This window comes from Phyllopteryx taeniolatus, chromosome 12, assembly GCF_024500385.1.
Source record: "Phyllopteryx taeniolatus isolate TA_2022b chromosome 12, UOR_Ptae_1.2, whole genome shotgun sequence".
In the NCBI taxonomy this organism is placed as follows: Eukaryota; Metazoa; Chordata; class Actinopteri; order Syngnathiformes; family Syngnathidae; genus Phyllopteryx; species Phyllopteryx taeniolatus.
Window position 1 is genome coordinate 7,650,760 of NC_084513.1, and position 26,468 is coordinate 7,677,227.

The window sequence follows — 26,468 nt, forward strand, 5'->3', positions numbered from 1 at the left end:
AAACATGTACAAATATGTGAAATGAACCATTTTTTATTGCATCTGTTGACAGCAAGTTCAACAACAATTTTTTTTGTTTGTTTTTTTCAGGAGGTTTAGAGAGTACTGTTGATCATGGCTGTTGTGCATTTAATCGCAAGCTCATTCCTGTTCAACTCATTTGCTAGGAGATTTTGTCCAAGATGGCCGTTGTCATCAAGGAGATTGACAACCTGATGAATAATCATCTTGACGCCGAGCTTCGGGACTGGAAGCGCAAACAGCAAATGGTCCTCATCGGTAGTCCGCTGCTCACCAGCCTAGACCATCTGCAGAGTTGGTAAACAAGATGGATGAGAATGAAATGCTTGTAATATTATTATATCAGCGGCATTGCATAAAACGTTTTAGCTGATTTGCCAAAAAGTATACAATAAAAATTGTGGGACAATCTTTTATGGACTCAAAAGGAGTTCATCAGTGGCAAAAGGTGGAAGGTCTTAGACTGGCCAAGTCAATCTCCAGACTTAAATCCTAAAGCGCATGCATTTCTCCTACTAATGAGGATACTGCAGAGAATGGGAAAGAATGTAGTGTCAGCCAACTTGTTTCTCCCTTCCCTGTTCAGGTTCACTCTGACAGCGCAGAGTCTGTTCCAGGTCAAGCGCCAACTGGACAAACTGGGGGAGCTGGTTTTGAAAGTCACCTACGATAGTGACCCCATTCCTATGCAGAAACCTCAGATGGAGGAACGCGTTAAATACCTCATCTCTCACATCATCAAGAGGTATGATGAACGGTGAACTCAGAGGCATGAATTATAGATTTACAAATGATACAAGTTGTGCCTTTGGTCTGTCCTCAGCTCATTTGTGGTGGAGAAACAGCCCTGCATGTCCACACATCCGCAGAAACCTCTCATCATCAAGACCAGAGTGCAATTCACTACTAAAGTCAGGTATATAAGTCAGTTTGGTCGGAAAATGATAGCCGGGATTCAAACCCAGAACCTCCAACTGTCAGGCAGGTGTACTACGCAAAGTCTCCACTGTGACATCCCTGACAATTCACCAATTTTTGCAAGTGTGCATCCTCATGAAATGTAGAGGTCCTAATATTAGCACACAGCCAAAACACAGCCCCTTAACACCTGTTTCACTGAGCATCACATAATTTGTTGGACCGGTCTATCATATAGTGATTCACCAAAAAAGTCTCAAGGACCCATGCTTGAAACAGCACAGGAAGTCAGCCATTTTGGTTTGAAGCCAGTAAATTACTGTAATCCTGAATTACAGTAATTTACTGGGGGAGGGGGGAGTATTGTAAATTGGGTTCTGGAGTCATGCTCCACCTCATACAATGAGTCATTCCAAGTCTAAGTTCTCCTGCTTGAACCACACAGTGATCAGTATTCTCTGTTGGTTCGCTCACCCGAATCAGTTGACGCTCTGTGAGGTCTCTTGTCTCTAACCTCCCCCAAAAGGATTGGTCGAGTGTCTGAGCACTCTGAACATGACCTTTACGATGAGGTTCCTCCCACAAAGGCTTACTATGAACACCACATGTATATATTAGAATCGTATACAACAATGCTTTTCTGCAATGGTGCCATATTGTTAGTGTTCAGACACTAACAATACTTCTACTCAATTGATTTTTTTTCATTCTCTTTCTTGGATAATCCTATTTTGTTGCATGTGTCTCGTTATACGTGTATGTTGGTCTTTTTTACAAATCCTTAAATGGCAAAACCCAAAATAATACTCGTACAAACTAGCCTTTGTGCAAGATGGGAAATTAAAATGTTCGTCTCCTCCACGCACATATTCCTTTTTAATAGTATTCCTTTTTTCACACAGGGCCAGGTAACTTTGAATCATTTTTTTTTCCTTAATAAATGAAATCACCATTTAAAAACAGCATTTTAAGTTCCCTTGGGTTACACAGTATTTGTCTCATATTTACATTTGTTTGATCTTAAACTTTAAAGTGGGGAAACTATGCAAAACTATAAGAATTTGAGAAGGGGGGCAATACTTTTTCACAGCACTCTATCATAGCCCTAACTATACACTCTTAGACATGTTTTAAATTCTACAATTATTTACCACATTCAGTACCATAGAGTAAAATACTGTTAAGTGATTGCATAGCTGTATCAGCATTACAGTCAAGTGTATAATTACTGTCAGGTTCAAGACACCTAAAACCTGTGGGAGAAAGCTTTGCAGTGATAAAACATTTCTCTAAGTAGAAGCAAGCAGAAAAGCACAACACATGATAACTTATTTACATTTTTCCATCAATTACGTTACAGTATTTTACTCTATTGTATGTGATAAATAACTAGAATTTACAGAAATGTCTAACAGTGTGGCGTCAAGTGGAAATGAGGCTCCGAGGGCCCGTTCATGGCTACCTGCAGCTGTAATTATTCTGTTCTTACAAAGCCAAGATGGTACTTGTTAATCCATATTTTTCATCACTTAGGCTCCTGGTTATACTTCCAGCTATTGATTATCATCTAAAGGTGAAAACAACATTTGACAAGTGAGGGTTTTCTTCTATGCTGATGTTTCATCATTGCAATACAATAACAGAAAATTCTCAATCTTCCTCGAAAAACCATTTTTTGTGTGTGTGTCTGTTTATTTAGGGACCTCCCTCCTGGCAGAGTGTGAGTACAGAAAACCTCACCACAGGATGTTCTGCTGTTGTTTACAGAGTAGAAGGAAGTTAGCTTTAAATGTCCATCCAAACGCATTGCACCTGTTAAAGCAACACTATTATATTTCCGTTCATGGATGTAATCCTATGTAGTTTGCATACAGTGTGCAAAAAATGAAGGTGTCGTTGATTTATACTTAATTTTCAACCTCAGAAGCCGTCAGTTTTTCATCGTCACCAATACCACTAAAGTCATGGATATTGAAGACTACTCCAATGGCTGCCTTTCAGTGGACTTTAGACATGCGGTATGTGTTACTTATACAATAAGTTATATGCAGCTCACTTTGCTATAGTATATAAAGTACGTTGCACCAGTGTGTGTTTGTGTTGACATTGAATCTCTCAATTGCAACAGCTGAAGGAGAAAAAATACGGCAATTCCACAAAGAACAATGAGGTAATAACTAATATTTTATTGATCACCTATATTTGTTGTCTGTTTGTCTGTCCGTTGTTTCTTGACACCTGTCCTGTCGAGCATGCAACAGCATATCGTCCACAAAAAAAATTACAAATAAAAACAAAACAAAACAAAAAACGCACTTTCCTTGAGTGCACCAACATTAACGCCACACCGACCCAAAATCATGTTCAATCCCTAATTTAATATGCTAAACAAACTGCTTATTTATTATGCTGTCATTGATTAAAAGGGTAGGACATGTCACCAGTACCAAACATCTGCAAAAACCTTTTGTACTTCACAAAAGCAAATGACCAAATAATAAAAAAGTGATGGAATGGGACCTATAATAGATTTGTTCTCAAGCTATTGTCATCACTTTAAATTGGTTAATAATGCATAAGAATAACAGACGATGTGAGGACAGACCAATCGTATCGATTTGTGATAACTATATTTGGGCCTACGGGTTTTCCACCCTACAGCGACAATAATAACAAATATAAAAACAATATTTTTTGAATTGAGCCAAACCCCCAAATAATGTTAAGTCGATTTTGAATGTACTGTGTATATTTCAGAGTCTGCTATCTGTAACAGAAGAACTTCACTCTCTCAGTTTTGAGGCCCACTTTACAATTCAGGGCCTTAACATTGATTTGGAGGTAAGAACCAGCCTTCATCAATCCAGTGTTAATTGGCTGTTACGTTGGGAATACTGTGTCAAGTACTGTAAATGCTTCCAGACATGTTCCCTGCCACTGGTGGTCATTTCGAACGTGAGTCAGATGCCTGGCGCCTGGGCCTCCGTCATGTGGTATAACCTTTTGAACGACGAGCCCAAGGTCAGCTATTCTTTCATTACTGTACATTATAGTAAAGGAGACCTACAATATTATGCTTTTTTTTTCCACAATTTAAAAGAGTTCAGGAGCTGATACCAGAGTCTTTCAAAAAGGTTACTGAGCATTCAAATACAGTGGAATCTTTTGACTTACAAATTTAATTTGGTCCGCAACTGAGCTTGTCACTCAATTTGTTATTTATTTTGTTTATTTATTTCAAGGATAGCCCTTTGAGATGCATCATCTCATTTTTCAAGAGGGTCATTATATCTTATGTCTGAAACTGTGAGTGAGACACGGGATGTTGTGGCGTTCTCTGCTGCCATCTAGAAGCTGCATCTGAAGCTCGCGTGTACATCAAATTTCTGCCTGCTCACTGACCCATTTTCATAAATAGACAGATGACAAAAGAATTAGTTGGCTAGATAATTTCATACTTAATTAGGTAACGGCCACGCTGTACAACTATCTGTAAACGGTACAAGCAGTTAAAAAGTCCATTCTACATAATACAGTATGAGCAGTTTAAGATGAATGAAGTCGGATAACACTTCTGCTTTGCCGCCACAGAATTTGACCTTCTTCAGCGGTCTGCCGCGAGCCACGTGGAGTCAGCTCTCTGAGGTTCTCGGCTGGCAATTTTCCATTAACTCCAGCCAGGGCCTCAACAAGGAACAGCTCAATATGTTGGGCGAAAAGCTTCTTGGTGTGTTTGGCCTTTTTGATGTGACAGCTCAAAGTGTTTGAGATTGGGGAGTTTTCTCCTTTTGCCAATGACTACTTTGTGTTTTATTGTTACAAATGTTTATAGGTCAACACTTCTCCGATAGTGACCAAGTCTACTGGTCTAAGTTTTGTAAGGTAAGTAAAGCAGGGTACACACCTACTGATAATCAGGACGAATTTTGGCATTTTCTTCCCTTTCCGATCAAAGTCAGTGCAGGTCTGATTATCGGATGTCTCTAAAAGCGATTATCGATTATCAAGAGGGATTTTTCCTCCCCAATCTGCTTGGATCACAATTAATTGATGTAGTTTTGCTGAGGTTGTATTAATGGCTGTGACCACGACATTGCCAAATACTGGCAGGTGTAATTATAATGTATGTATAATGTAAGTCACACATTCACCCCCCCCCCCCCCCCCCCCCCCAAGGAGAATATTCCAGGAAAACCTTTCAGTTTCTGGATATGGCTGGACTCCATCCTGGAATTGATCAGGAAACACTTGCTGCCTGTGTGGAATGAAAAGTAAGAGGCTACTTTGTTATCTCACTTTGTATATTATTATATATATAAGATTTTTCTTCAAGCTTTTCAAGGGGCACGACTGAGAGAATTTGCTCATAATGGTTGCAGCAAACCAAAATGCTCATGTTCCTGTTCAATTTTAGTTATGGCTCCTTGACACTTTTTCGTCCATTCTGTTTTGACATGTCCACCAAGTTTTGTGTCAATCGGTCAAACTGGTATAGAGGGCAATTATTATTTATTTTTAATTCCCCAGGGGGCACTCTTGAGGGAAGTTGCTGAAAATGGTCGCTTCCAACCACAATGCCCCACTTTCTGTTCAATTTTCATTGTGGGTCCTTGAGACTTTTTCGTGTGTCCTTTTTTTGATAGATACGTCCACCGAATTTCGTGTCTATTAGTTAAACCGCTGTGTGGGGCTAATTTTTTCAAACTTTCCAGGGGACAGTACTGAAAAAAAACATCAACTTACTGTTCTCTGTCCGTGTAGCTACATCATGGGTTTTGTGAGTAAAGAGATGGAGCGTGCTCTGTTGCGGGAGAAAGAATCGGGCACTTTCCTTCTGCGCTTCAGCGAAAGCCATCTCGGAGGAATCACCTTCACCTGGGTGCAACACAGCGACAACGGTGACCACCCTGAACCCACCGAACCCACAGTACTTTATCTGATGTAACGGTGACTTTTTTGCAACAGGAGAGGCGACGTTCAACTCGGTGGAGCCGTACACCAAAAGCCGTCTGAACGCGCTACACTTTCCCGACATCATCCGGGACTACAAAGTGATCTCAGACGGGGTGGTCCCCAAGAACCCGCTTAAGTTCCTCTTTCCTGACATCCCCAAAGATGAGGCTTTTGGACGTCTTTACAACAATCTCCCCAGCAAAGGCACGAGTTGTAGTTCTTTTTTCCCCACCTCATGACTTTGTTTGATTGATGTTAATGAAATTGTAATTTCTTTTTATTCTTCTCAATTTTCCAGCGTATCCATACATACCATCCACCCTGATCCCCTGCTCTGAAATGTGGTGAGTTCAAATATACTTGAAACCTCATGTTATGTTGCAAGTCAAATTGACCCATTTAATAAATAAATTAAATTAATAAGATTTAACGTATTGACATGCTCATCAATGGTTTGTAATGGAGTTAATAATGAGATATAAATAATTTTTGGTGACTTTTTTTAGTTTCTACCATTTTTGGATAATTAAACATCCTCTAATAAATACTAAAAAAGAAGTTTGTATATAATGACATATTTATTGAAATGGTTAGTAATGGAGTTAATAATGAGATATAAACAATGTTTATTGGGATTTATTTCGATTTCTAACACTTTTGGATCACTAAACCTATCTCGAGTCAAATTGGTTTATATCCCCGTTTCTGAGACTTTTGCATAATTAAATAAATTGACCCTGGAACTGTATTGCTGTTGCTGAAAAACTAATATTAGAGAGTTGCGTCTCTAAATGAATGATTGACCCTTTTTTTTTTTGCTTCAAATGTAAGGATTATTCCCTATTTTTTTTACCACAACCTCCTATTGGCTGTGTAAACTTTATAGGAAATATGTTTAGGGATATTGAAGTAACCAACAAACAAAAGAGAAAAAAATCTGACACACAAACGTGGGAAAAATCCTTTTTATAATAATTTTCTGGAGGGTTAAGTAGCTTGGATCAATTTGATACGCAGAGGGTTAAAAGAAGCCTAATTGATGCAATCAATCTGTCTTCTATGGCAGCTCCAATATGAGCCCCCCGTCACCTCCTTGTGAGGCGCCCGAACCGCCGATGACCCCGGGAGAATTCGACATGCTCAACCAAACCTTGTGCTTCGACATGGATGTCGTGAGTTTGGATGGGTTCAGTTAAAGCAGAAAACCTGAACTTCAATCTCATTTTGCCATTCACTAAGTACCTCGAGACATACTATAATTTCTTAAATATATTATGCATTTTTGCTCATTTTTTTTTTATTATTTGAGGGTTTCTGTAATACATAGGTACAAGGAAAATGAGATGCATTTGATGCATTATGTTAAACATGGTGTTGCTCTTTATTTTTCAGATTAATTCTCCATATTCAGAGTAAAGCTGGACCCAAAGAAAGTTGACATCCCGGACAGGATGCCAGCCAATAACACCAATGCAGACCAAAACCCGCTCATGTACTAGTTTTCTAAGCATTTTTGTTGTGTTAATATTTTTTATTTTCAGTGTATTACACATTTTGTTGTGCTACAGTGGGTGAATAAATGCAAAATAAAGTGTATCAAGAATGTACTCAAGCATATGATTATATTTATTGCAGTTCTACACATAATCATGGTTAATTAATGTGATCAATTAATTAATTAATTAATTGTTCTATTTTTTATGGTTATGATTCATTTTACATTTATAATTGTAAAATTAAAGTAATCCGCTATATGCGGAGTGTCACGTGACCAAACCCGGAAAAAAAGGACAGCTGACTTCCTGTGTATGCTACGCTAACAAGCATGACTATGGTTTGATAACGTGATTGTTTGAAATTGGTTACTCTGTAAACAAATACAGTGTAGCTTAGCCTTTGGTTGGTGGCCATCATCGCCGGCAATATGCCTTTGGTGATACTGTAAAATTCATTTGAAAAGGCATTTAAAAATATAATACTGTGCATATGTTTTCAGAGGCCATTTTTATACACGTTTTTTTTAAATTGTCTTGGCTTCATTGCGACTTTGCAACAATAGGCAAAGCAAAGCAAATTTATTTATATAGCCCATTTCAGACACAAGGTAACTCAATGTGCTTTACATGATTAAAAGCATTTAAAAACAAAGAAAAACAGCCTCTAAACATTGAAAACAAAGAGAAAAATAAAAGTACAATTAAAATGGTGTACAGTGCAAGAAATGTAATTTAAAAGTGGAAATCCTCTAAAAAGCATGAGAAAAAAGAAGAGTTTAACATGGAGATAAAAACATACACACTTTGGGCTGACGTCACTTCTGTTGGCAACTTATTCCATTTGTGTGCAGCATAATAACTAAATGCTGCCTCACCATGTTTGCTTTGGACTCCGTGCTCCACTATTTGACCTGAGTCTGTCGATCTCAGAGCCCTATTGGGTTTATATTCCATGAGCATTTCTTTCATGTATTCAGGACCTAAACAATTTAGTGATTTATAGACCAGTAGCAGAAATTTTAAATATTTTCTAAAGCTGACTGGGAGCCAGTGTTGAGAATTTAGAATTGGAGTAATATGCTCTGGCCTCTTTGTTCTGGCCAGAACACGAGCTGCAGCTGTTTAATGCTCTTTTGTGGGAGTCCAGAAGACCATTACAATAGTCAAGTCTGCTTGAGCTAAAAGCATGGATGAGCTTCTCCTGGTCTGTTTGGCACATGCAAGCATTCACTCTGTTCTTCAGATGGTAGAAGGCAGTTTTAGTAATTGATTTGATATGAAAGTCAGGTCGGAATCCATCAGTACACCAAGGTTTCGGACTTGGTCTTTAGGTCTTTGGTTTTTAAAGAGAGTGACTCCACGTATTTACTAACAGCAATCCGCATTTATTTATTGCTGAAAACAGTTATCTTAGTTTTGTTGTGGTTTAATTAAATAAAATGTTGGCTCATCCAGTTATTGATATGTTTTAGACAGTGACACAGCACATCTTCGTGGACGTTGGTTTCAGGCGAGGGGGGATGGGAGGAAGATCTTGGCATGGTGTGCGTCGGATTCCAATATTGACAATAGCCTTAGTCCTGTCTGTCACACCAACCACATTTAGGCTATGGAGAGTGAGTTTTGCATTGGGCTTTGCTCCAATGGGGCAGGGAGGGGTGTGGGACATTCCAAGTGCTGCCTCATCTCATTCCTCATTCATTCCTCCGATTGGGGGACGCTGGTGACTCCAACTGCGCCTCGTGTCACCTTATCTCTTGTTCCTCCAATTGTTTGGTAACAACTGGAGACTCCTCCTGTCCTCCTCAGCCGCGTCAACAAGGCCAATATTTTCTTTTTGGGCCGCTGAATCACATGCACAGTAAAAAAAAATTGGGAGCCAATAACTTAACCCCTTATCTATTTAGACAGAAGCCATCTGCCTTGCAAAGATGTCTGCACTCCCAAAAAAACGCAGAAATTGTCAATGAAGCTCACGGCTAGCGCAGTACACACTTCTTTGAGCCACTTATTTAATTGACTGAACCTACCGAAACGTTAATCTCCAAATCGTAGCATTGTGAGAGGTCCACTTATGAAAACCTCAGCATCTAAACATAGCACTTTCGTTAGGAGATCAATGAAATCTCGCTTGAGTACCTGTGATTGCTGCTTGAGAACATCCTAGGCCCCGGTTTGTATAATGACAGATTTCACAGTTGGGTGCTCTTAGAGATGTCAGACACCATATCATTGGTAAAACACAGTTGGCGGTGTCGTTGCTAATAGCAGGCTTGTGCTAATCAGCAGGCCACGCTCACGTAATAGTAAGGGGGTATCAAAGAATATTGGAATATGGCAACAACTACAAAAGAAAAAGTACATTCCCAAAATATAAGAATATCTAGGAGTTACTTTCACTTCTTCTCGTCTTTGGAAGAAGAAAAACAGGCTTATCAGCAAGAAAAAATGTAAACAGAGGCGAAGCAAGCAGAGCGTCTGCACTGTATGAGAGCGTCTGCAAACAAAAAGAACAATGGGATAATCTGGTTGCCAGGGTGACAACTTTTGAGAACTACTGCTTTACAGGGCTGCGATTGGCTGGCGACCAATTCAGGGCGTACCTCGCCTCCCGCCCGAAGATAGCTGGGATAGGCTAAAGCACGCCCGTGACCCTAGTGAGAAGTGGTACAGAAAATGGATGGATTTTACAATATTCACCCAAAGCTAAAATGTAAAGAAAAAAAAGATTTTTTTATTTGACTAAACAGCAAGTTCCATTAACAATTTTATTGTGGCAAAAAAACTAACATAACACGGGGGTTCATAGATTTTTCACCGTTTATGTGTGTTATTTTTTTTTTAAAGTGTATTGCCCGGATGTGACGCTTTTCGATACGGAAGTGACTGTCAATACGCATGCGCGCTAAAACATGAATGCCGGCGCGTACGCGCAAGAGGAGGAGGAGGAGGAGGAGGAGGAGGAGGGAGTGCCACTTTTCGGGAATCACGTGACAGGCTTTTCCCCAGTGGGTCGCAACCGACCGGAGCTTCCTCATTCTTTCATTTGTTTTTGACGATACGGTACCTTCTGCTTCTCTGACAACCTCAGCGACACAGTAAGTAGTGATCCGTCTTCCTTTTTGTTTTGTTTTCAGGCTCTACGTATAACTGTCTATGTGTAGACTGTATTTCACCACCACCACTCTTGTCTCAATGCAGTAAATAATGAATAAGTCATGCTGAAAGAACCACTAGCTTGGCAAAAACTAACAACTGTAATCTCCATATTCATCTCCATTTTATACGTGCGTGCTTTGCAGATATAATACTTGAAACTGTAAACCCCTATGGAGTACTTAGGAGGGATTTCTGTCGCTGTCCTTTTTGTCGGCTGCAAATGTAACCATTGAACAAATATATATTGTATATCGGTCATTCTCAAGCTTTTATGCCAAGTACCACCTCCAAAAATACGCATCATTCGCTCCCAAAATACAGTAGTGGTGTAGGCCCAAGTGTTCATCAAAAATGAGGCAGAGGTTTTATTCTTAAAAAGGTATATTTCATATTATTGTGCGCCAATGTAATATTATGCCATTTAACCATAAACGCTGCACTTAAATATAGGAAAATACCCCAAAAAACTATGATTCAATAAAATAAATTTTGCATACATTAAATTAATATTGTACCTAAATGTTTTAAAACAAACTGTTATTATAGATTAAGTGCAAATATATTTTACTTAAAAGTTAAATGTTACTTTAATTTGTATCGCCCTTCATTTCCTTGCCATCTGTTGATACGATATTTTCATTTATTCTAATATGTATGACTGTATTTCTTATTGTAAAAGTATTTCATTTAAACATTTTTTTACTGATAATAACATGGACACATTCACAGGACAGGAAGGAAAATGTAAGTGAAGCGCTAGACTACGGATTCTCTAAGAGCTCATCAGAGTCAGGTGTAAGCCAACCTGGAGTCCAATCAATAAGACAAGATTGAAGGTGTGGCTTAAAGCTGCTCTCGCCACTAGAAGACACACAACAGGTTAAAATTGTCTCCTGTCAAGAAGCATTGCCTGATGTGTACCTTGCCTGAAAGAGCTGTCAGAAGACTCACTATTAAGAATTATTAACGTGAATAAAGCTAGAAAAGGTTACAAAAGTATCTCTAAAATTCTTGGTTAGTTCACAGTTTGATTAATTGTCTATCAATGGACAACGTTCAGCACTGTTGCTTCTCTTCCGAGAAGTGGCTGTCCTGTAAAAATGACTTTAAGAGCACAGTGCAGAATGCTCAATGAGGTTTTAAAAAAAAAAAAAAAAAAACCCGAGTGTGTCAACTGATTTACAGAAATCATTGGCACATGCCAAAATCTCTGTTGACAAATCTACCATATGTCAAACATTAAACAAGATTGGGGGATTGTATTTTCACAAGTGGAGGCAGCACTTCATTACCAAGGAGCCAAATTACAGTTATCAATCAGTTTAGCTGATTACTACATCGTAGCTGAATACTACATCGACAACTTAACTGAACATTCCAAGTACATTATTGTTATCAGACGCTAGTGCTGTTAGATAGCACTAGAACTAATCGCTCACACACACATTTTGGGAAAGAAGCAGCTAACTACAAAAATTACCTTGGTTGTTTCATTTCACCATTGGTTGGCGGGCAATCACACCAGAGGCCCAGTTATTTGTATACACGAAATTACAAAGTAAAGTTTCCATAATATGTCCCCTATAAGGGTCCACTCAGTTATTTGTGACATGATTGCAGTTGTAGGTGGATGGGTCTCCGTTGAGTGGTCCTAAGATGGCTCAGTGGCAGGCGATGCTAAGGCTGGATGCAGCCCTTCAGCCACAAGTGAGTCAGTTGTACGAAAGGAAGTTCCCCAGACATATCCGGCAATATCTGAGCGTTTGGATCGAGAACCAGGACTGGTAAGTTCCGCAGTAACTTTAAATGACTAAGGCACCAAGTAGCCCAAGTACGGTGGAAAGTGAAAAACCCGCTGTTAAAAAGAATGTTTTATTGAACCAAGTTGCGGAAAGGCCCAATAAAAGCCCAGACCGAAATCCATTTGCAATTGCATAGAGGTGTCTGAAGATGGCTGTTTCTGTCCATCCATTTTCTGAACCGCTTATCCTCACAAGGGTCGCGGGAGGCTGTTTCTGTGTTTTCTGGAAAAAAAAAAAAAGAATATTATTTTGACCATTGTTCATTTTCAAGATCCATGTCCACCACCTTGGCACATTACATATTGTGCCGTGAGAGAGAAGAAGGTGTGCTGTGGGAAATTATCCAATCTTATTTAATTGATGCAAAAAGATGTGAATCCGCGGAGTATGCGGAGAGCCACCGCACTGCAGTGGTTCGCAAACTTTTTAGTACCATCATGGCCAACATTGAAATACACTAGCATAGTACACCCAAGTTTTCATCAAAAACAAGACAAGGTGATCCAATCGCTGCTTCTTTTTTTTTTAAAGCCATGCACACTCGAAGTCACAGATACTACTTTATACAGTAGAATGTGAGGATAGCGACCAAATGTGGACCAAAATAATACCTGTGCTATTTTATTGTATTGTATTAACAGTTCTAAATATATTCTAGTCTGGTCAAGCTGGAATTGGCCTCTTTTGATGGGGTATGCTCCAATTAACCCGTTGTACTGTATGCATGCAGTATTTATGGGTTAAGGTCTTAAAATGTCTTGTTTTGTGTCGTTCTCAGGCATTCAGCATCTGTCGATGACCAAAAGGCGAGGACTTGTTTCAACTCTCTCCTGGTTTACTTGGAAGAAGAGTGGAGCCGTTGCACCAAGCACGAGAACATTTTGCAGGGACCGGATCTTCCAGGAATCAAAGAATACGTGCTGGTGGGACAAACTTTGGGCTTAACATTTCAAGTTACAACGTTGCTGTTTGATCCAATGTTGTTGTTTTTAATCAAAGCAAATTCCTGTAACCAAATCATTTTTATTTTTACCTAGAACTTCTTTGAAAACAAGCCAAAGAACCTCGCTGCTATCCTGTTTGAGTGCCTGGAGGAGGAGAAGAAGATCCTGCTTTCAGCACAGGTGAAAAGAATTATAATACGATAATTTACATTTCATTCAAATAAGATATAATGGCAACAAGCAGGCACTGTGGCGGTTAAATAAACAATTTGATTATTTGGATTGTTCACAATCCGGCAAAAATTCGAAAGGGCTCACTCACAGAGAGTTTTGGTAAAAAAAGCGGCTCACAATTGATTCACTTGGTTGTGTGGTTTCACACTCCTGAGACGATTTGTTTACAAGAAATTACAAAGTCAAATTTCCGCAAAACCTGTATATGACTGAGATTTAATTTATTGATTTTGTCAGCGCGGCGTCTGTCCAGCTGAGGAAATGAGGCAGACACAACTGGACCCCAAAATTGCAGAGCTGAAGAGGATGTCTCTGGTTTGTATTTGACCCGAGCCTACAAAAACGTCGCTCTGTCGTCGCTAACATCCTCAAATTCACCACTATCGTAGGAGGTCAGCAACGAGATCGTGTCACTGGGAAGGCTGCATGAAAACTTCAACTTCATACACGGTACTTTTTTTTTTTTTTTTCATGGCAGAGCCTCTGAGTGTTTTTTCTCCTGATTCTGTACTTTTTATTTGTGTCAATAGCGGAGGAGCAGGGCCCTCCGGGCGCCGTGGAACAATACAACTTTTTCGTGCAGACAAAGCAGGTAATGTGGATACGCCATCTTGACACTGACAAATTATGATCTGAATTTTATGATTTATACAAACAATGTATTGTGCATCTGTCTAAGCCAGCGACGTATAGTGACAGGCAGAAAAATTAAATGCTCTTCCACTAAATGGCAGTAGGTACACGCTTAACTTGTGTATCTACTTTTTTTCTAATATTTTGTTTGGTGGTGTCCTGTGATTTATTTTTTATTTTATTTATTTTTTTCCCCCCCGACTGTAAAATATCTAAGGATTCACCACAAGGTAAGCAGCAACTACCACTAGTATGGAGGAAAAAAGTGAATTTAGAGTTCAACAATTCAAAGCAGTTTGCAGTCGTGTGGCGGTGCAACAATTTATCAATTCATCGGAAATTGATCGATTATCAAATTATTTTGATGATCAATTAATCATTTAGACATTTAGTTTTACTTAAATATGTCTAAGACCTTGGAATTTCAGCATCTCAACAGTAAATTTCATATTTCAGTATTCCTCTATGAAATCAGACTGATTATCTTTGTGTTTAATTTTATGACTGGACTAAACCAGTAACTGAATCATAATTTATGTTTAGGCATTTTCTGCACTTTAAGTTTGAAATAATGTCCCGTCTTTGACTAAAGGGATGAAAATAATTAAAAAAAAAAATTCTCATCCATTAATTGAAAAAATCAACAGATTAATCGATTATTATAGTTGCAGCCCGAAACACAAGCCAACCCTGAATTTTTAAAAATAGGGCAAATATTAAACATGAAGCCTTGTTGCCTTTATTTTGCAGCTTGTCCTGCAGCAGATAAGGAGCATTTTAAAGATGGCAGAGGACGTGGTGCAGACACTCACCACTGTGGAGTTGCCCGAGTGGAAGCGGCGGCAGCAGCTGGCCTGTATCGGATGTCCCGTTGACACCTGCTTGGACCATCTGCAGAAGTGGTACCAAAGAGTCCTTTACTTAAAGGGGACATTTTATGGAAAATTGAGTGACTGTGTTATTGTCGGAAGACAAATAGTTGGGTAAAATTATACAACAATATAGATCTTTGGTTATCTGCCTGTTTCTGCAAATGTGGCGTTCTGCATTTCCGCCCCACTGCTACGTGTGTAGTATAGTGAAATTAGCCAGTGGTGGCTTTGCGGAGTGTAAACAGAGTTGGATTGAGTTTTGTTGGCTGCACATTGGACCCCCACTATTCGCTGGGGATAGCAGACCATGAATAGCGAATCCACGGATTGATGCCCAATTGGATTGGGGGGGGGGGTCGTGAATAAAGCGCGATAAACCAGCAATAAGCGTTTTCGGGGTTGTTTCCCCACAAAAAAAAATAATAAAATGAGAAAAAATCCGCAGGTGCTGAACCACTAGTATGTGGCGGTCCACTGTACGGATTTATTGTTGAAAAGTTGGACTTACTTGATTGCTCGGTGAAATCGTCGACTAAATAGCAACGTGTACACACGGCACATACAAAAAGTATAATGTATGAACTTCTGCCTCCATGGCTTAGCTTATTAGGAAACCCGCCCCCCCCCCACCCCCCGCCCTCACATTCTGGACCCTGTTCTGGTCATCAGTGTAATGACAGCCTGAGTCCCAATTGGCCCAAGGCGTGTGTGTGCATGGCAAGGGCAGAAAAGAAATATGTTGTAAAAACTCTTATAATTCTTGACCCTTCGGGAATTTCGATGACAGAATGTCACAGACATGTTATTAAATCACCTTGGAGAGGTTTTAAAAAAATGTGCCATAAGTCTACTTTAAAAACAACTTGCCTTTTTTGTTTTGTTTTAGGTTCACAAACGTGGCTGAGGTGCTCCAACAAATCCAGCAGCATCTGACCATGTTGCCGGACCCCAACGGCATAACATATTACAGCACCAGCGACTCTGTTGCTGAAATGAATACCTTCACGCAGTCTTTGATCACTAAACTTCTTTCCAAGTAAGACACGCCATCACAACTCTTGCTGTGTCATCGACAAGCACAAAGTTTATGATATAACATGTCTCTTGTTTCAGCGCTTTAGTGGTGGAAAAACAACCCGTCATGTCAAGTATGCCAAGTATACAGCGTCCTCTGATACTTAAGACCAAGTCGCACTTCACTGTGAGGCTGAGGTGAGAACGCGTCGTTTGTAACCTCGAAACGCCGGAAACCGAGCACCCACTAACCTATTCCTTCAGAGCAGCCTTTCCTAAATTTAGGGGCGACTCCTGATTGTCAGAGGAAAAAGCCGTTAGCTAAACTTATTAGGAATCCTGTTGAGTACTTGAGCTCATATGCATGCATGTGTTGATTTTATGGCAATACACGATGTATTATTCTAAGCTTGGGTGACAAATTACCTCTGTAATTCTCGTGTTTTAGACCATGATTAGCATTTGACCATTTCTGGAAATGATTATATCTTTTTGTTTGCTTCTCAGGTTCTTGGTTTATCTTCCAGAATTCCAATGCCTGCTTAAAGTCAAACCTCTATTTGACAAGTAAGCCAAAGACAAATACAGTTTGAGACCATAAAGAGACACAATGGTCTTCCATTCTTTATCTTTCTCTCTTTTTTTTTTTTTATCATCACTGACAACAAGGGATGTTGCTGAGAACAATAAAATGAAAGGGTAAGTAAAAATGGAAAGCAGTTTAGTTAACGAGTAAGTTTTATGTGCCATTGAGTCACACTTACTGTTCTTTCTTCCCATGTTGCAGCTTCCGTCACTTTGGTTTCACCTTGGACATGAGCAAAGTGATAGACGTGGATGTTGCTGGTCATTGCTTGGTGGCGGAATTTGAGGACATGGTAAGAAGGTTGAAGTTGAACCCATTTTGTATCAAATATGACTAAACAATATGAAATACTATTTCTTCCAGGTACTTCAGGAAAGCAAAAAGAGAACTCTGGGATCAAATGAGGTAAGACGTGGGATCCATACATGGCACACATTGGTCATTTATTTAGTTGTTGTGCTCTTTCTATGCTTGGCGTGGTAGTGGTTAGAACATCTGCTTCTTAGTTGAGAGGTTTTTGGTGTGAATTTCTTTTCCGGACTTCCTGTGTGGCGTTTGCATGTTCTCCCCGTGCTTGTTTGGGCGCTCCGAAAACTCCAGTTTGCTCCGATAGTCCAAAAACATGCAAGTTATGTTCATTGAAGAGTAAGGCCTGTTTTTATTCATATTTTCCCCTTGCCAGAGTTATTTGGCTGTCACAGAAGAACTTCATGTCATTACATTTGTGACAGATTTTCAGCATGATGGACTGCACTGTCTCATTGAGGTGAGTTGGAGCTCCCATTTGAAAAGGAAGTTGAGAATTTGCCACAAGGGACATGTTATTGAAGTTTCAGTACTGTAATAAATAAATAATAGTTTCCTCTTACCTTGTAGGCCAGGTCTCTACCGGTCGTCGTCATATCCGCCACCAGTCAGGTTCCCAGTGCCTGGGCATCAGTGATGTGGTACAACATGTCCACCAGTGAACCAATGGTAATGGTGCAATGCTATGAATGAACCACAGCTCTCCTAATGCTTTTGAGATTCTCAAAATGGAGGGACTCTGCATACAATGGCTTTTTATTCCTAAAAATATGCAAATACCTTAATTTTGTTAGCATTTCAAGCAAGCCCGGTGTTAAATGGCAGCAGAAGTCTTTTATTTATTTATTTTTTTCCCCGGTGAGTCCACTCTACCTAGAGTCTGTGAACTGATCCAATGGAATAGTAGGAGTCTACTAACTCGAGTCAGTGAACCTGTACAAATGAATCATCCGAGTCCCCAATGTTTCCCGAATCAGTTATCTGACAGAAGGAAATCCTCAAGAGTCCACTAAACCCGAGATGAATGAACCTACATAACCGATTCATCCTAGTCTGCAGTGTTTCTGGTGAGTCCGCTAACTCGAGTCAGTAAACTGAAACAACCAAATCATCTTTGTCTGTTGTGTTTCCAGGAGGTTCCGCGATACCTCGAATCAGTGAAGTGATGCAACAAAATCAGTCAAGTCTCCGGTTAGCACAGATGCCAAAAGTACTGGTATTCAGTACTTAAGTAAAGTACTGATACTTGTGCAAAAAACAACGCTGAAGCCACTCCCTTACTTAAATGAAATTACAAAAGTACACACTTATAAATGTACTTAAGTAAAAAGTAAATTGACATTTTTCGAACCAATAATAAAATACATTTAGTCAGATTTTTTTTGTATCATCTCTGGAGATGATTGGCATGCGTTCTGTGGTGGCAAGAAAGGACAAAACAAACAAAAATGAAAAACAAGTAAGCTTATTGTGTGCAATTGTAAAGCATCTTTGAGTGGCTCGAAAAAGCGATTTACAAGTCGAATGCATTATTATTATTATTAAATGAAAAGACTGGCATTTATTTGTACTATTAAAATAAAGTTCTATACAGTACAACATAAATTGTTACAAATAATAACGCTAGATGGGGAGGGGTCGCTATGTTTCTGGTGAGTCTGCTAGGGCGAATCAGTAGACGGATACAACCGAATCATCTGAGTCCACCAACTGGCAGTGTTGTGCTTGAATGAGTTCAATGAACTCTAGCTCACATTTTGGGTGAACGTCAACTCAACTTTGTTCATTTCTGCTTGATGAAGGTTGCTGAGAATGTGCTCATTCGGATGATCATTTTAATTCAAGAGGGCCAGGTTTTGTAGGGACTTACGGGACAAAACCCGGCTGAATAGCCCAACCGGTGAACTTAGTTCAAAATGTTGAATTATGAACTGAACGACTTCATTTTTGGACCATGAACTGAACTTTTTTTAGTAGCTCACGTAGAAAATGAACTTTCCCAACACTGCCACCTGCAGTATGTGAACAGATACCGGTACAACCTAATCAACCTGGGACAGCTAACTCGAATCAGTGAACTGAAAGAACCCAATTATATTATGTAGTATATTTTATCCTTACTAAAGTCTGCACACATTCAGGAATGCTGCATAAGCAGGCACTCCCTGTGTGTATCGGTACAGCTCAAGCTTTTAACAGAGGTCTTTTTTTCTACCACAAACTCCATGAGAACCAGATCCAATTAGGACAGAAGCGTTGGCTAGAAAGGTGCCACCTTCAACTCTAATGAACTAGATTAATGGAGGTGAATCCTTTGTTCGTTCAGATTGCACACCATATTTGGTAAACACCCGGTTCCATCCTTAATTTGCTCAATGTATGGCCAAATATTTTGTGCCCTTATCAGTTGATGTTGGGGGAGAAAACGGGAGCACCATTTTGATTTTGACCTGTAAGCAGCTGCTTGACACGAGATGTCCGGACCCTTGCTGTTCCTGCTCAAGACCTCTGAGTACTAGACTGGTGGCTTGCCAGCATCTCACATCAGAGCCACAAACACCACCACACTGAGTCCGTTGTGTTTACACTGATTCTGCTAATTGGAACTGATACAACCGAATCATCAGAGTGCGCTAAACTTGAGTTAGTGGACCAATTCAACTGAATTATTGGAGTCTGGTGTTTCTGCTAAGATTCAGGTCATTTTGTCGAAAAAGCATGTCAAACTGTTGTATGTTTTTGTTGTGTTCAGAACCTGTCGCTATTTTCCGACCCTCCTCTGCTGTCCTGGCCACACCTGTCCCAGCTTCTGAGCTGGCAATTTTTGTCCATCGGAAAACGACAGCTTGACGAAAACCAACTCACCATGCTCAGAGGCAAAATTGTTGGTAAGAGACACAAGACCACTATAAGACCACCACAAAACAGATCTGTAATTGCGGAGGCTATCGCAGCTGACTTTGGGTGAGTGGCAGGGTAAAACTTGGACTGGTTACCAGTCAATCATAAAGCACATTTCGAGACAGACAACCACCAACCACTAGTCCCACCAGTCTGCCTATTGGTGTTAATTTGTCTGAAATGATGGAACGTCGCCGCTACTTTCTCCACAGAGGATCCCATCGGTTTTGTCAACTGGAACTCGTTTTCCAAGGCCGGTTGTAAAAAAAATGGAAATGTGTGGCTCTGGCTGGACGGAATTCTGGATCTGATCAAAAAGCACTTGGTGGACCTGTGGCGCGACGGGTAAACCATCTCACTACAAATAGGCAATTAGCCAACTTATCAATATCTCCAAGTGGGTTTTTTTGTTTTAGGTCCATCATGGGCTTTGTGAGCCGAGAGAAAATTAAGGAGCTGTTACAGGAAAAAAAGACGGGCACCTTCTTGCTCCGCTTCAGTGAAAGCAACCAAGATGGTGCCATCTCCATCAGCTGGGTGGAACACTATAATGGAGGTACGCATTGGTGGATACACAGGTTATTGATGTACCTTCTGCCATCTAGTGGAAGCGTATTTAATGGTTCCACCTGTTGGTGGCATAGCTAGATGAACAAAGATTATTTGTAGTAAGTAAATAATAATTTTGGGACCCATTAAGTGAAATTAAATCATTTACCGCAGCATGCCTGACAATCTCAAAGGCACAGTAGTTGGAAATCACTGCTCCATACGATCGTATACAAGACCACTATATACTATCGGTCTTTCTTTATTATTAAACCCCATTTGTTATGTAGGTGAACAACAGTGTTACTTGTGTATTACAAGAACTGTCTTAAAAAAGGTAATAATACTAAATTGGTTAGAGTACCCCAAGAACTACCACCTACTTTTACACGCTCTTTTTTTAGCCTTATTGAAATCTATGTTTTGAGGATGGAGCTAGACCGATGTGTTCCAGTGCTATAAAAAGGTACTCGCCCCCTTCTCAAATTCTTCTTTTTTTTTTTTTTTTTTTTTTTTTTTTGGGGGGGGAATAGTTTCCCCAATTTGTTTTAGATCATCAAACAAATGTAAATATCAGACAAAGATAACCCATGTAAACATAAAATGCAATGGAAGGTGTGTGTCTCGTTACATCTGCCGAAAATGTAACACAGCATTTCAAAAAAAGAACATCATACCAACAATCAAGCATGGAGGTAGTCTGATGGTCTGGGGCTGCTTTTCTCCTTCGGGACCTGGACAACTTGCTGTGATTTGAACCATCAATTCTGCACTTTACCAGAAAATCCTGAAGGAGAATGTTTGGCCATCAGTTTGTGACCTCAAGCTGAAGCGCGTTCTGCAGCAGGAAAACGGTCCAAAACACACCAGCAAGTCAACTTCTGAATGGCCTTTGAAAAAATAATGTAATTTTAAAAATGAAGGTTTCGGAGTGGCCTAATCAAAGTCCGACCTTGAATCTGATTGAAATGCTCTGGCAAGACTAAAAAGACTAAAAATTCTCCAGTGTTCCTGAATTCAAACAATTCTGCAAGGAAGAGTGGGCCAAAATATCTCCACAGAGATGTGAAGGACTCATTGCCAGTCATAGAAAACAGCTGATTTCAGTTGTTGCTGCTGAGGATGGCCCAACAAGTTATTAGGTTTAGGGAGCAATTACTTTTTCACACAGGGCCAGATAGCTTTGACTATATATATATATTTTTTTTCATAATAAATCAAATCTCCCTTTAAAAACTGCATTTTATGTTTACATGGCTTATCTTTGATATTAATTTGTTTGATGATTTTAAACAAAGTGGGGAACCTATGCAAAAAAAAATAAGAATTTGAAAAAGGTGCAAATACTTTTGAATGGCACGGTATTTCAGGACCGATAGCGATACCTAAGCGTGTCACGATTGAAAACATTTTTTTCCCAACAACTATCACGATGTATGATAATATTGGTGTTTTTTTTTAATTCCTCTGAAATCATAAAAAATAAGGGCCGCTTTTAAATCATTATTTTTATTATTATAATTCCTTTCTTGTTTCTCTATTCAATTATTTTTCTTTACTCTGTGATCTGGATCCCTTTTTTTTTTTTTTTTTTTTTTATAAATGTATAAAAACAATCCAAACTGCTGTGCTGAATAGACGACGGACCTCCACCTTGATCGATGACGTGACGTTCTTGTAAACCCAGCGTCTGTGTGATTGTTCCGCTGAAGACGAGCCGTTCACTTGTCAATCAAATATTCGTTGCCGTTCGCTGAATAACGTGTGCCACTGAGGTTCTGCTTAATACACAGTTAACGTTCCCGTGTTTGTGTTAATTGAGGACACGCACAACAACTCGGAGAAGCTCTGACATTTCATCAGCTTGGAGACGGTGAAGCGAGCTGTTTTGCTCCTTAACTCGCCAGCTAAAAGTTACCGTCTGTATCTTCAGAAGCCCAAGTGCACTCGATTGAGCCCTACACTAAAACGGAGCTGGCAAACACTCCGATGCCCAACATGATTTACGACTTCAACCCCAGAGTTCAGGGCAACATCCGAAGGAATCCTCTGCTCTATCTTTACCCGGAGGTGGACAAAGACGCTGCTTTCAGACGCTACTACATCCGCTCTGGTATGCGCAATGATCTCATTCTGCTTAGTAAACATGTTTGTAGCTCATTTGAAACCAGTGTTTGGGATGTTGGGCTTTGGGGTGAAATCTCAGCATGAACCTTCAAAATTCTATTCAGAAGCAGGACATTATTTCAGATTAACATTGCAGAAAATGCAAAAACATTAACTGATTATGATTCAGTTACTGGTTTGGTCTGTAACGCGTCAGAAAATAGGCAAACTATTGATCATTGTTTTTTAAAGTAAAAGCAGATGTTTTCAAATGTCTTATTTTGATTCAACACAAAGAGAATCAGTCCACTTTCATGGAGGGCTACAGGAATCTGATAATATTCACTGTTAAGAGGTTGAAATTTTGAGGATTTGGACGATTTTAAGTTAAACGAGCTCTAAATGATGAATCGATTAGGCTGTCGATTAACGCGATGATCGATCAGGTATCAATTAATTGATTCATTGTTGCACCTCTTGTTTCAGTACTTTGTGGTCCTCTTTCTGTCCTCTAACACAAAATTCATAACAGGTGTTTGACCCCTAAATGGACCAATGTGTTTCCTGGTTCAATTAGAAATGCTATTTATTTAAGAGTCCTCTACATCATGCTGTTCATATTTTGACATAAGACCATGACGACGCCTGACAATTGCGCAACAGTAGCTCACCATCAGACAGGAAGAGGTGGCCACTGAGCTTAGAGTGTCATCAGGTGCGGGCAACAGAGATACAGAGGGACTGGAAGAGTCACAGAAAGGCATAACGGTGGACGTCCTTAGAAATGGTTATGGATCAAACACGGGTTGTGAATTTCGCTGTTCATCTCCATGTTAGAGAACAGCACGTTGTGCAAAAAGTACAGAAACAATTGGACATGTCAATTCAACAGTTTGGAGAAGGTCATGTGTAAAGGTTAGCGTACATTTTGGGTTCATCCTGAAACTTCACCCCAAAGGGCAATATTCCCAACTTTTTGTGAGTTGTGTACTGTAGTGTATCAATGTGTACAAAATGTATGTAAATGTCTTATCTGTGCAGGTAAGATGGCACCTAAACCCGATCCTGGTTATTTGCAACGAAAACGTTTCAATGTGACAGAGTACGTATGATATAGTATATCAGTATATCCTGTATATATTTCCGTTGTCTTTTGTTATATGTGAGTGTACAGACCGATGTGGTTCTATGTGAATTGACGGACATTCACAGACCCAAATGAAACCTACCGTAGCCTTTAACATAAAAAAAAAAAAAAAAAAGCTGAATTTCTTTGTGGAAATATTGCTGTTTTTTTTCCCCCCCCAGTATGCCAACGCCTCCCCCTTCTCCACCACCACACATGCCCATGGTGGACATGTTCCCCTCAATGGCTGGCACGGATGTGAGTTTGAATTCCCTACATCCCCCTTTTTTAAGATTGTAAACAATCTCATTCGGTTTGTCTTCCCACAGGACTACAATTGCCAAGAGGTGGAGATTTTGAATCTCCTTGACCTGTCCTTCTCCGAGCAATATCAAGTTTGTGACTTCAGCTCCATCGGAAAAGATTTGAAGCAAGATATTTATGAATAGGATTGTGCATTTGGTGACGTGTTCGCTGCATGCACCACATGCCTGGATCCAGTCGTTCGCAGGCGACTTGAAGAAGTGCTGCTTCCACAGGTGAAAATACCGTGTATCCCCGCCTAGTCACAGTTCACTTGTCTTTTTGGTTTTGGTCGCTTTCTGTAATGTCTAAATTGCCACAAGATGCCACTGAAGTTCTGTATAATAAGAAATAAGTCATTGGTGTCAAAGAAGTATGTTGATGTGATGCATCTCAATCAAAAGACAAGCTTTGTATGTTTGGGGGAGACCTAAGTTTAGCCCGGGTCATTAGCAGAAATTATGGCGTCATAGGTGTATGTGCATTTTTTGTAACCATATCCTCTGTAAGCCATTTTTTTGAAAGATAAAGTTTTAAGATGAGTTTGATATGATGAAGTGTTTTGGGGTCATATAGGGTTACAGTTGAAACTCTTAATGTAGGCAATGAAGAATCATTTTCAGAGGGTCGTCAATATCCCGTGTGGTTTTTCGCTAGTCGCAGCAGGGCTGTCTGTATTACTGTACATCCGCACCCTTTTTTTAGACTCTGGCCCTGAAAAGTAGCCACCTCTAGTCGTCATGGTAACAAGTCTTATATTATATGACCAATCTTTGACGGCAGTTCTTGTAATACGCAAGTAACACTGCTGGTCACACCTATATTACGAATGATTAGTAATAAAGAACTACCAAAGGGGTAGTGAGATGGGGGCAGCAAACTTCACAAGATCTAGCCACCGTCAATTCATATTGGCTTCCTTGCAGTGGAAAGACCATATCAATCGGTTTTGCTAATGCCCCAGTAAGCTGGTTTGCAAACACCAGTAGACCCCAGAGAAATACAACACGAAGGACAATACATTAGGTACAGTTGTGTTTTGTGCTCGCATTTTTTATTTTGTGGAGAGCAAATGTTATTACTGTGTTTTTATACAGTACAATCCTGTTGAGTGCAATTTTTCTTATAAAATCATTTGGGGGCGGGGGCTGGAACGGATTAGTTACATTTTTGTCATTTCAATGGGGAAAAATGAGCATGGTCACAGAACAAATTAAATTTGTATCTTAAGCAACCTTATATATATATATATATTTTAAACTGGTCAATTTGATCTGCAAATTAAAAGGAATTCTGTGGGTTTACATTTTTGGAACATTTGTAAAATAACCACAGAATACTGGGATTAGCATTTTGTAAACTTTCGTAATAACTTTTTATACAACCACAAAGATGTGACTATCAGTATGCTCGTTTACTGCGAAAATGGAATGTGTCAAGTTGCGGGTTATTGTGCTTGCCGACTTACCTTGGGATGACATGGCGGCCATTTTACATTTCTTTTCAAATGACACTTCACAAAAACAGAAAATAATCAGTAGTCGAAAAAATAAATCCATCTAACATCTTAGTTGTACATCATCATAAAAAGTCACCTCTATTGCAAGTGGAGTTCTTTTCCAAAACGCCAGAAATCCTTTAAAAAAATTATTTACCCAAATGTTGTAAACAATTCAATTTTAGTCTGAATAAAGTTAATTGAGTTAACATAAGTTAAAATTATATACAATGAATGGCATTAGTTGTTGTTTTTTTCTGCTTTTGTTTTGTTTTGGAAAAGAGCTCTTCAAGTCATACCGAAAAATATATTTCAAATACATTCTTCTTCGTGTGAGTTGATAAATAGGTAGAATGCTCTAAAAAAAAAAAAAAAAAAACTCATCCTGACAAAACCACTCATCAAACAGCAAAATTCCAATAAACTTCTCAACAAATATGCAACGGTAATACAATTCATCAACATTTCTGTTTTCACACACAGCAATGACCACAGTGAGAAAATGCTCAACACACCAAAAACACAGAACAATTCCAACTGCAATAATAGATGACATATTCAGGTTTTATACGCTTCTTTACATACTAAAGGTAATGTATAACGTCCACTCACACGGCAATATGCAGCCTGAAAGTGAAGTGTCCAAACCAGAGGCAAAACTGACTGGCCCTCCTACAGCAGACTGTCCAAACTCTTCTCTGCGCTCTCCTTGTCGCCGGAGTCGTCGGCCGGCCGCTCTTTGTCGCTGTGCGGCTGCAGGATGGCCACCACGTCATGGTGGCCGAAGTGCACGGCCTCGTCCATCGGTGTGTTACCCCACCTGTACACAGCAGTGCAGTACATTTGTTAAGCACTGTAATGGAAAATGCTTGTAAAGCAAAAACCAAACAAAATATTCATCCATTTTCAATCGCGCTTGTCCTTATTAGGGTCACAGGTGAGTTGGAGTCTATCTCAGCAGCGTTTCGGTGAGAGGCGGGGTACACCCCGGACAATCGTATGGCACATATATATACACATATATAATTCAGACATACGAGAGGCCAT

The 26,468-nt window shown here is 39.6% G+C and overlaps 2 protein-coding genes across 4 annotated transcripts in view; one reads left to right on the forward strand and one right to left on the reverse strand.

The window, feature by feature from the left end:
* Positions 1 to 24,465, forward strand: part of stat4 (signal transducer and activator of transcription 4) — a 35,436-nt gene extending 10,971 nt beyond the window's left edge. Inside the window, exons 9-47 of the mRNA XM_061793496.1 lie at positions 168 to 319; positions 608 to 766; positions 845 to 937; positions 2,473 to 2,532; positions 2,639 to 2,659; positions 2,864 to 2,957; positions 3,068 to 3,109; positions 3,697 to 3,780; positions 3,862 to 3,960; positions 4,531 to 4,666; positions 4,772 to 4,821; positions 5,116 to 5,210; positions 5,701 to 5,837; positions 5,905 to 6,096; positions 6,191 to 6,236; positions 6,959 to 7,083; positions 10,326 to 10,396; positions 12,174 to 12,331; positions 13,128 to 13,272; positions 13,387 to 13,473; positions 13,765 to 13,842; positions 13,917 to 13,977; positions 14,058 to 14,119; positions 14,911 to 15,062; positions 15,919 to 16,068; positions 16,146 to 16,244; positions 16,554 to 16,613; positions 16,716 to 16,745; positions 16,834 to 16,924; positions 16,996 to 17,037; positions 17,315 to 17,398; positions 17,509 to 17,607; positions 19,691 to 19,826; positions 20,052 to 20,184; positions 20,256 to 20,395; positions 22,322 to 22,501; positions 23,536 to 23,596; positions 23,803 to 23,878; positions 23,950 to 24,465. Coding sequence (XP_061649480.1) covers positions 168 to 319; positions 608 to 766; positions 845 to 937; positions 2,473 to 2,532; positions 2,639 to 2,659; positions 2,864 to 2,957; positions 3,068 to 3,109; positions 3,697 to 3,780; positions 3,862 to 3,960; positions 4,531 to 4,666; positions 4,772 to 4,821; positions 5,116 to 5,210; positions 5,701 to 5,837; positions 5,905 to 6,096; positions 6,191 to 6,236; positions 6,959 to 7,083; positions 10,326 to 10,396; positions 12,174 to 12,331; positions 13,128 to 13,272; positions 13,387 to 13,473; positions 13,765 to 13,842; positions 13,917 to 13,977; positions 14,058 to 14,119; positions 14,911 to 15,062; positions 15,919 to 16,068; positions 16,146 to 16,244; positions 16,554 to 16,613; positions 16,716 to 16,745; positions 16,834 to 16,924; positions 16,996 to 17,037; positions 17,315 to 17,398; positions 17,509 to 17,607; positions 19,691 to 19,826; positions 20,052 to 20,184; positions 20,256 to 20,395; positions 22,322 to 22,501; positions 23,536 to 23,596; positions 23,803 to 23,878; positions 23,950 to 24,069 — 3,900 coding nt within the window. The 3' untranslated portion in view covers positions 24,070 to 24,465. The remainder of the gene's footprint in view (positions 1 to 167; positions 320 to 607; positions 767 to 844; positions 938 to 2,472; positions 2,533 to 2,638; positions 2,660 to 2,863; positions 2,958 to 3,067; positions 3,110 to 3,696; positions 3,781 to 3,861; positions 3,961 to 4,530; positions 4,667 to 4,771; positions 4,822 to 5,115; positions 5,211 to 5,700; positions 5,838 to 5,904; positions 6,097 to 6,190; positions 6,237 to 6,958; positions 7,084 to 10,325; positions 10,397 to 12,173; positions 12,332 to 13,127; positions 13,273 to 13,386; positions 13,474 to 13,764; positions 13,843 to 13,916; positions 13,978 to 14,057; positions 14,120 to 14,910; positions 15,063 to 15,918; positions 16,069 to 16,145; positions 16,245 to 16,553; positions 16,614 to 16,715; positions 16,746 to 16,833; positions 16,925 to 16,995; positions 17,038 to 17,314; positions 17,399 to 17,508; positions 17,608 to 19,690; positions 19,827 to 20,051; positions 20,185 to 20,255; positions 20,396 to 22,321; positions 22,502 to 23,535; positions 23,597 to 23,802; positions 23,879 to 23,949) is intronic.
* A 490-nt stretch (positions 24,466 to 24,955) lies between these two features.
* Positions 24,956 to 26,468, reverse strand: part of glsb (glutaminase b) — a 41,878-nt gene continuing 40,365 nt past the window's right edge. For all 3 annotated transcript variants that reach the window (XM_061793455.1, XM_061793460.1, XM_061793461.1), the window contains one exon: positions 24,956 to 26,241. In XM_061793455.1, coding sequence (XP_061649439.1) covers positions 26,094 to 26,241 — 148 coding nt within the window. In that variant the 3' untranslated portion in view covers positions 24,956 to 26,093. The remainder of the gene's footprint in view (positions 26,242 to 26,468) is intronic.